Source organism: Echinops telfairi, unplaced genomic scaffold, assembly GCF_000313985.2.
Source record: "Echinops telfairi isolate 266 unplaced genomic scaffold, ASM31398v2 ScPeMD7_24;HRSCAF=84, whole genome shotgun sequence".
Classification (NCBI taxonomy): Eukaryota; Metazoa; Chordata; class Mammalia; order Afrosoricida; family Tenrecidae; genus Echinops; species Echinops telfairi.
The window spans coordinates 2,913,262-2,923,873 of NW_022103921.1; the positions used below are offsets into that span (position 1 = coordinate 2,913,262).

The following is a 10,612-nucleotide window of genomic DNA, read 5'->3' on the forward strand; positions in this document are numbered from 1 at the left end:
CCCAATTCTACCTTGCAAGTCTGGCTAGACCAGAGGATGTACACTGGTACAGATAGGAACAGGAAACACAGGGAATCCAAGGCGGATGATCCCTTCAGGACCTGTGGTGTGAGTAGCGATACTGGGAGGGTAGAAGGAGGGTGGGCTGGAAAGGAGGAACCGATTACAAGGATCTACATGTGACCTCCTCCCTGAGGGACAGACAACAGAAAAGTGGGTGAAGGAAGATGTCGGGCAGGGCAAGATATGACAAAAAAATAATTTATAAATTATCAAGGGTTCATGAGGGATGGGGGAGCGGGGAGGGACCTGGTTGGTGTCAGGGGTTAAGTGGAGAGCAAGTGTTTTAAGAATGATGAGGGCAATGGATGTACAATTGTGCTTTACACAACTGATGTATGTATGGATTTTGATAAGAGTTGTATGAGCCCCTAATAAAATGATTAAAAAAACAAAAGTCCCGTAAGTGACAAGCAGTCATCATCACCCAAGAAAGGAGAGAAAAAAGTATGGGACCAATTTCTCTTGGGGAGGTAGGGGTGGGAAATAACATACCGCAGACCAAGTTTCACTATTCAAATAGTTCATCTAAAAAAATTACTGTTTCAATCCAACTTGAAATGAAAAGTTTGCAACAAGGGTTATGGGACTCAATTCAGTTTAAAAACCATTTAAATGTTCATAACACGAAAAATAAATCATAGATACATATGAACCTTTTAAACATATTACTGCATATGCCTCAATTATTTTCCAAAAATGCGAGTGCCACATTTGCTCAAACTCCTTATCATAACTACCCTAACATCAACAGTTTGGGAGGATCGGGGCCTCAGAAGATCATTTAGATTAGACATGTGTATGGCTATTGTGTGTGTGTGTGTGTGTGTGTGTGTGTGTGTGTAATATGCACAGAATATATGCCACTAGTATACATGCGAGGAGTCCTGGTGGCATAGTGGTTACTCAGTTTGAGCTGGGCTGCTAACTGCAAGGTCAGCAGTTCGAAACATGAGCCACTCCTCAGGAGAAAGAAGGGGCTTGGTATTCCCAAAGGCTGACACTCCCAGAAAGTCACAGGAGCGGTTCTACACTGCCCACAGGGTCTCTGTGAGTCGGCATCAGGGCAGAGGCAGCAAGGGAGAGAGAATGCACATGATGTGGTCAGGCGCCCAGGACGATTCTGACCCATGGCAATCCCACATGTGCAAAGCAGAATGGGGCTCCACAGGCTTTTCGAGAAGCAGATCTTTCTTTCAGAGCAGATCACCAGGCCTGATTTCCAAGGCGCCTATGTGGGTTTGAACTGCCAACCTTTCATCAAGTAGTCCAGCCCTCAGCTGTCTGTGCCACAGAGAGATTCTAATATACATGTGTGCAGACAAAAGTCTGGAAGGTATAAAATGAAAACTTAACAGAAACTGCCTCAGAATTTTATGCATATATGTAATTTTATGTTTCTAGCTTGTTATCTGACTTCTCTAACTTGTCTAAAATAAAAAATAAAAATAAGGTTTTTATTTTATGTCCCACTGAATTCTTCCCTCATATAGTATACCATCTGAGTTCCACTAAGGAGCGATAATTTCCAAGGTCAGTACCATTTTTCTGAAACTGTCCCCATGTCCAAAGACTTCAACAAAAGGAAACTAAACGTGTGAGTGTGAACTAGATCAGTTTTTAGGTACTGCAAGTCAAACTCGCTGAACATTTACCTTCATCATACATTTCCTCTATTAAATAGGCCTCTGCTCGGTCTTTCAGAGCATTCACATTATCAGGTTCCAGCTGTAAAACTTCAGAACAGGTTCTAATCGCTTCAACAGGCTTCTCATCCTACAGGTAAATGTTAGAAAAGGGTTCAGGGTTGTTACTCCATATACTTTTCCAGCCTGTTTGGCAACTGAGAAAGAGTCGACTGTTACCTTAGAAAAGCAGTGGCAGATTCTTTCTTTTGAACGAATTGTATACTCAGAAACACTTGGCTCTGTTTTCATTACAGATTCATATTTGCTGGTCGCTTCTGTGTACCTAGTAAATGAGCAATGATAAAAATTCTATCACAAGAGCTGTTAGGAACACCCTCCTCTCTTCAGTAGCTATTGGCGAATCAATTCACGGAATGAACGTTCCTCGCAATTTATGTCACAGAACTGGAGCTAAAAGTGGCCTGTGGTCACAGAGGTCCTTGTAACTGCCACACAGCCCAACAATGGCCATCCTGGGCATTGACGCCCAGAGAAATGAGACGTGGCATTCTGAGCATTCTGTACAGGACTGTTTGTGATCTGCTTTATCCATAATCATCGTCAAATCCTGAAAACTGCCCGTGCCAAGCCATACTAATCAGCAATAAACAGCAAAGAACTACAAGCTGAATGACTCTCGGCAGTCTGTATCACAGAATTACAGAGGAGCGGTGATGTGAGTGGTGGCCAGAGTGAAGGTCAAGGTAGACAGCAGGGAACTGAATGTGGCTATGCAAGGGCAACAAGAGAATGGAATTATTCTGAATCTCAGCCACTGTTCATGTCAATATTCTGTGGTGATAACTGTGCTACAGTTTTACAAAATATTACCATTTGGGTAAACCGTATGAGAGATGCACACGACCTCACCATATTGTTTCTGACAACTGCTGGTGAATGTACATTTACCTCCTCAAAACGACCAAGGTAATGAATAAAACTAAGGAAAAACTAAACTACTTGACACTTAAATTTTATTTGAAATCTACAGCTTGCATACAGCTTTCTTTTCAAACCATGTACAACGTAACGGGGTATGATCACTCAAAAGACATTCTTACTTCGGTGAGTGAGCAACTCAGATCGTGAGATCTGCTTCTTGGATAATTTGTAAGTGTCAGGTTGCTTCCAGTCTGGCTCCTGGATCTACGAGGATAGTAAGGGTGCACGCAGCACGAGAGCTCCAGCGTCTCTCCGCCAGCACGAGTGCCATGCCACTTCTCCTGCCCCTCCTGCCCGACCCCACCCGTCCCCCACAAAGGACATTCACACAGGCACAGCGCCTCACTGCTGAGCACACCTGTTCTGATCCTTAGTCTCGAAGACTGAGGTGTAAGTATCTTTCGAGAAAGCTTCTCTTCCTCATTCCTGGCCTTCGTCATTTTAAAAGCAATGAAATCCTTCCAGCAGCCACCAGTCCGGCCATTACAATCTGTACACATTTCCCTCACAGAGGGACCTTTAATGACTGGTTCACCTGCTTGTTTCCCACAATAAACGATAAGTTTCTGCCATTTTCCAAAAGTATTTTACTGTGTGCTTGGTGAAGTAATTTAGGTTCCCATTCAGCAATTACTGCACAAGCTGTTCGCGGACAATGAGTACATTCTTCACAGTGCATGGCATTCTCTTTGGTCTCCCCTGGTAGTTCAATTCCTGATATTCTCATCTTTGTTTTAAACCTTTGTGGTCATCTGAGCTAAACTGCAGCTTCCTAAACCAAAAAACTAATTTCTGTACTCCCAGTCTATCTAGCTCATTGCCTGGTACAGAAGATACTCGAGAAATCAATAATTACTAAAATATAAATAAATCTGCTGGTAAGAGTACTTATATTCTGCTTTATTATTTTTTTAATGCAAATTTGTAACGGGTGTCGTAAGATCCAATGCTATCTAGAATGCTCTGCTCCGTAGCTGAAACATAGCAGTATAAGCAGTTCATGTGGTTTTTGTACCCACAATCAGACAGACAATGGAAGCCTACGATAGTCTGGAAAAGCACAGTTGTTTTGGGTTTTTTTACACAACAATTTAATGATTTTAATGTGTTTGCTCTTTCAAAATGCAGATTTTTCTCCCTCCTAAATGGGCAAAGGCAGTAATTCCAGAGAGGCTGCCCGATTATTTGGTATAAGAAGCAAACTAGCCCAAGTCCAGTTATCATCTTTTTTTTTAAATCATTTTATTGGGGCTCATACAACTCATCACAATCCACACATACATCAATTGTGTAAAACACACTTATACATCCGTTGCCCTCGTCATTCTCAGAAAAGCATAGTTTTACCTGCCATCTCTGATGAGTTCTTCAGCTGACTCAATCAACTTACTCAGTTTCTTCACTTGTTTATAGTGTGCAAAACACCTTTTATGATCCTGGTCAAGTTTAAGACACTCACGGACTTCACTATATTTTAAAAAGGAAAATATCCCAAGTCAAAAGAATCAATGAGTTGCTATTCCTTTTTTGCATACAGAAATCACATTAGAAGCTTGACGTTATTATGCAACAAGCCCTCCTCTTGATAATTGCCTTCTTATATACTTTAATAAGCATACTTCCCGAAAATAAACTACACCTACTCCTCACTTATTAACTATTTCATTATCTACCATTTTGCATTTAGAACAATAGTAAAAAATCTTCTATCCATTTATTTTGCACATTAACAACTTAATGCATGACAGTAACAAATACCAACATGCGGAGTGAGAGTGACAACGGATGTGATGATTAACATTATGTGTCAACGTGGCTGGCCATAATTCTCAGTGCTTTGGCAGTTATCAAATGAGGCGATTTGGCAATAACACATGATGTAGTCATCCTTCATGTTTTACGTAACGTCAACTTTCACATCATGACCAAATCTTTGTAACTGCTTAGCCATGTAAATAAGTGAGGAATAACTTAGAGAGAGAAGTATCCAAAAAGACAAGAAGATATAAAAATATGTAGACTATACAAATATATTAGCCATCATCATAATTTCATGAATTTAAATCTTTTTAATTAAAATTTTTCTTTAGTTATTTTTTATTTTATTGAGAGCTCTTACAATGCTTACTACAATCCATACATCAATTGTATCAGGCATATTTGTGCATACGTTGCTATCATTCCTTTCTAGACAGTGACTTGTTATTGAGCCCTTGGTATCAGCTCCTCCTTTTCCTCCCTTTGCTCCCCCACCCCCTCGTGACCCCTTGGCAGATTATAAATTATTGTTCCCATGTCTCACACCGACCACCATCTCCCTTCCCCCCTGGTTCCCATTGTTCTGTCCCCTGAAGGGGTGTGTGTGGTTGTGTGTGGATCAGTTTCCCCTTCTTCCCCTCCCCCCCACCCCCTTTCACCCTTCCCATCTGGTATCTCTCTTCCCACTCCTGCTCCTGGGTTGCGTGTGTCCCAAGCTCTATCTCTGATCTACGGCTGTGCCCATGCTCCGGTCTAGTCCAAAGTGAGAGGCATCACTGGGGTCATGGTGGTGGGGATGAGGAAGCTTCAAGGAACCAGAGGAATACTGTGTGTTTCATCGGGGCTTTACTGCACCCTGGTTGACTCATCCCTTCCCTGTGACCCCTCTGTGGGGGATGTTCCATTGTCTACAGATGGGCTTTGGGTCTCTGCTCCGAACCCCCTCGTTCTTAACCATATAACTTTGTTTGTTTGATTGTTAAGGATCTTCTGATGCCTGTTACCTGGTCCCGATGGCACCTCATGCTCACACAAGCTGGTGTGCTTCTTCCATGTGGGCTTGTTTCTTTGTTGGACAGCCACTTGTTTATCTTCAAGCCTTTAAGACCCCAGGTGCTATACCTTTTCATAGCCAGGCACCATCTGCCTTCTTCACCACATTTGCTTATGCACACATTTTGTCTTTAGCGACTGGGTCAGCAGGGTGAGCATCTCAGATTTCCAATTTGTTAGAACAACATGTTCTTCTCTTGAGGGAACATATGAGCAGAGGCCTAAAGTCTGTCTACTACCTCAGTGTATTGTCATATAAATATATGCACATAGGCCAATACTTCTATTTTTATGGATTAACGTAATTGCATACGGACACCCCTATGCTCGTGCCTCCATCCAGTTTTGCTTCCTAGATCAATCCTGTTTCCTTTTACCTTCCTTCAGCCCCACCATCAGGCTCGCTCACTTCAATTTAAATCTTTTTAAACTGCGAGTGACTATCTTACTGTTCATAGCAAAGAAGATGATAAGATGTGCATGTCTGTAAGCACTGACCTGAGGGACATTTCATGGTCTCCTAGTTGGTAGTACAGTATGCTGATTTTATAAAAGGCCTCTGTATTATCATTCTTCAATTTGGAGGCAGCTTTTAAATCACTGATGGCTTTCCTAGGTTCCCCTTCTTGTATGAAACACTCAGCTCGAAGCTCTCGTAAGTCTGCATCCCAAACACAAACCTTGAGAAATAGAAGGGCTAGACTTAAGAAAGAAATGCAAGTTATACACATTCATACACCTCACATATTTTTATCCAAGTTACTTATCGACATCACATATCTTCAATTAACGTGATGGCTTCTATACTATAGAGCATTAAACAGACAGAATTTAGACTGGCGAAAATGATAACTCAAAATCATTTCTCCAAGGTTATCTTAAATAAATTTCCATGGGGGAAGAAACAACATAAGGACCCTTTCCTAGTTCCTTCAATTATAGAATTCTGAAGTTTAAAAAATGAAATGAAAGTTATTATTAGATTTATAACCTTTGAGAAACATGATTTTGAAGAGAAAACTCTGTAAGTCCATTTCTGTGCCTAATCAATTTTGATTTCAAAATTTTAAAAATGCAATAGCATCTGAATTAGCAAAATGATTTTATCCTAGTAATAATTGCATGAAACTGTTTTGTAAAACGTCACTTCTTTGAAATTAAATCCTCATGTCAAATAGAAAAGGAAGGAACAGACTATGTGAAAGGCCAGAAAACCCAGGCTTCACAATTCCGACTTCATCAAAAAGCCTACAGTGTGTCTGCAAACACAGCTGAGGTGGTTCTAAGCCCACAGTGTGTCTGCAAACACAGCTGGGTGGGGGCGGTTGTAAGCCTACAGTGTGTCTGCAAACACAGCTGGGGTGGCTGTAAGGCTACAGTGCGGGTCTGCAAACACAGTTGGGGGTGGCTGTAAGCCTACAGTGCGGGTCTGCAAACACAGTTGGGGGTGGCTGTAAGCCTACAGTGTGTCTGCAAATACAGTTGGGGGTGGTTCCACTGTGCAGAGCAGAACTGCTCCACAGGTGTTCAAGGCTCCAACTTCTCAAATGCAGATCGCCAGGACTGCTTCTGAGGTGCTCTGAGTTGGCTTGAACTGCCAACTTTCAGGCTAACAGCTGTTTGCACCACTTGGGATACTTAGTAAGCACATTATAGTTCTTCTAACACAAACCCAAAAGCTTGTCGGTAGGTTCCGTGGAGGCACTTTTACACATACTCTAGAAATAGGTAAAGTCATGCCAACTTCTCCTAAGTGCTGAGCTGCTAGCAAAAAGGTTGGTGATTCAAACCCACCCAAAGGTTCCCTGGGAGAAAAACCAGCTTTATGAGAGTTGGCTCTCGTTAGAGTACAACATAGAAAATACTATGAGATATTTCCACTCTATCCCATGGGGTCACCATGAGTTGAAACTGAAATTGTCAGCACCCATCAGCAACAAGAACATGTGGAAATCAATACGTAAATTAAACATCATGGGCAATACTATTAGCGAGTATTCAATAACTCAACTCCACTCACTGCCACCATTGAGTCCATTCTGACTCATAGCAACCCTACAGAACAGTACAGCACTGCTCCTGTGACCAACGCTTTGTAAGTGTACAAAGTCTCATCTTTCTCCCTCGGAGCAGCTGGTAGTTCTGAAACATTGTGTGGTTAGCAGCACAACACACAACCCACTATGCGACCAGGGCTCCACAAGCAAGACAATTCTTGGTTCAAGTTTTCCTATCTGGAATCCTTTGGTTCCACCAACTTTTCACCTCCCTTCTCTAGAATCTTCTCACTATAAACACTTTTCTTTCTTCCTAAACATCAACTTTCCTTCTCCTTCTTTTTATCTTTTACCCTATCCTTTAACCTAGTGTTTTCTTCCTCAAAAAATATAAAATCAAACCAAGAAAAGCAAGCAAGCAATATGTAGAAATGTGTTTCTCCTGGTCCACAGTACAGTTATAGAAAATTTCAGTGCCAAATTCTGCCCTATATAAGCATGAACTTTAACTGAAAGCCAAGGGCCAACCTGAATTTAACGGGTATAGATTAGGTGGGGGGTGCAGGGAGGGGGCAGGTGGTAATACAAATAAATCATAATGTATAAAGTCAACTTTTGTGGAACATAGAGGGCATAGATATTAAGTGCTAGGCTGCTGGCTGCAATTCTGAGGAACTTACCTCTAAAATCGTATCAAGGAAGGTTATAGCAGCAGTATAATCCGCACCTTCGAAAGCGTACAGTGCTTGTGAGCGTAAGTGTTGCATTTCACCAGACTTTAAAAGTTGGGCCTGGGCTTCCTTTTCCTCATTTTCACTTGGATGGGATTTGAGCTATAAGAGTAACAGTAAATTAAACAATGTTTTTCATCTTTTCAATCTAATGTCTTATAATATATACAAAAATCTGACCATTTCCCATACTTAAAATTCACTGGGGGAAAAGGAGTATGGCATGGTCCACAAGAAAGGGCGGCGCATCCAGAATCAAAAGACCTGGCCCCGACCCCTTCCCCAGGAAGCAGACAGCCAGGAATAGGAAAGGGCAGAGGATGGAATACGGAAAGTAAAGTAGTCTGCGTTCTGTTTATGCTGCCTTCTAGCTACATGTCTGAAGTATTCATTTTTAAGTATAAAATAATTGTACCAGAATATTGAACAGCATGGGGAGGTCAAGGAAGAGGAGAGTTTGGGAGAAAGGTTATAATATAGAAAAACTTTTGATACTAGATTTATGGTGCAACAAAAAGGAAAGAATTTACAAGTTAGAATTAGAGTGTAGTACTTTATCCAAAGGTTTATGATGCGATGTTACGGTTTGCGTCTAAGCTCTTAATTAAAACTAGCTTTATCTGAGCTCGTTTATATATGCAAAATGCACCCATTTTGTGTGCACAATTTGATGATCTTTAATCAATTCATTAAATTGTGCAACCATTACCACAGTCTTAGAACATTCCCATCACCACAATCAGAGTCCCAATCAGACCTGTCTCTCCACCGCCTTATCCCAATGCACACTGACTCCTTAACGATTTCTTCTTCCAAAGGGGTACTCCAAGTCTTACTCTTGCATAACTGGGTGCCTACACTAAAAAAGCTACTGATTTTGGAACTTCGTTTTTACAGTTACTATATATATAAGCTTTTGTACTATATATATGTAACCTTTTGTACTATATATATATAACCTTTTGTGCAACAACACTCAAAATCTAGTATGCTTGCTCAGATGGGAATTATAGTTAATGGCAGTTGATGGGTTCTAGTTTTGAGTGAGATGCAGACAGTGGAAATTTTGTTTCTGGAAATCTCTCCTTCAACAGATCAAGCATGTCTTCCATTTTTAGTAGATTCATTTAAAAAAACATCCCTACCACATGTCTCAATGCAGACAGTATTCTAAGTGAGAAACATTGCAGATATTATTTTGTTATTAGTCAGATCCAACTCTATAGAACTTAACACCCCAACAAGAAGTAGTCTAACTTAAATTTACTTCAACTGAAACAGCATAAAATACTTCTGAAATACACAAATTTTGTACTTGTATTTTTCTATAGATTAATCAATCTAACTCTAATTATGCAATAAATTAATTTAGGATAATTTTTTTAAGTAGCCTCCAGAGTGTTTTCATTTAACCTGATCTATCAACTCATATATGCTCTTATATATATATATGGGCAAAGAGATAAATCAGGAGCTATTACTTGGGTAACATGGTGAATGTAATTAGTGTCACTGAATTATACAATTCAAATAGTAAATTATTGTTCTATATATCATACAATAAATTTAAATTTTTAAAAAGCTATTAAAAATTACTTTTTGCCTTTGGCAAATGTGTTACATCTGAGCAATGGTTAACATGTCTGTTACATTATTTAATACTTTTTTACCTATATAAAATATTCAATACTTTTAATCATAAAGATACGACAGGAAAGAAAGATATTCTCCCACTATATATACAAGGTTCCAAGAACTATTTTCAGATAGACTATGTCTAGCCCGCAATAAGGATTAGTTCATACTAAATTTATATTAAGAATTATTGTGATCTCTAAAACACGATTCTAAAGGTGGGATTGGGAAAAAAATTCTTAGAAACAGATTTCAGTATTCATTAAAGAGCAGTAAACAGACTTCATCTTTGACTGCTCATTCATCTATTCACCAGCTGTGTACACAGCACTTGTTGTCGACAGAGCAGTGGGGTAGGGAAAGTTACACTGTTGTCTCATGAGACCAAGAGACCATCTTTGACTCGTTACAACGCACCCAATGCTGACCTTAGATTTAGATTCATCTGCAGACAGAAGAGAGCTATGAGAAGGGTCATGAAACTGTCAGAAATTTTAGTTTTACCTTCACTAAGCATTGTGGTAAAAGATGATGAATTATAAAATTTTAATTTTACCTTCACTAAGCATTGTGATAAAAGATGATGAATTACACATATACCCTCTTTCCAAACCTTTCCAGAAACAAATCCATGTAGAACAAAACTGTGGGTCTTAAAACCAATCAAATGAGGGCATAGAAAGATTGGCAGGTGTTAAAACCAATCAAATGAGGGCATAGAAAGATTGGCAGGTGTTAAAACCAATCA

General features: G+C 40.0%; 1 protein-coding gene across 1 annotated transcript in view; it reads right to left on the bottom strand.

The window, feature by feature from the left end:
- The window catches only part of DNAJC3 (DnaJ heat shock protein family (Hsp40) member C3), a 67,723-nt gene that overhangs the window by 14,364 nt on the left and 42,747 nt on the right, over positions 1-10,612 (bottom strand). The window contains exons 5-9 of the mRNA XM_004714050.3: positions 8,179-8,331; positions 6,000-6,181; positions 4,038-4,157; positions 1,926-2,031; positions 1,716-1,836 (exon numbers count right to left, since the gene is read on the bottom strand). Coding sequence (XP_004714107.1) covers positions 1,716-1,836; positions 1,926-2,031; positions 4,038-4,157; positions 6,000-6,181; positions 8,179-8,331 — 682 coding nt within the window. The remainder of the gene's footprint in view (positions 1-1,715; positions 1,837-1,925; positions 2,032-4,037; positions 4,158-5,999; positions 6,182-8,178; positions 8,332-10,612) is intronic.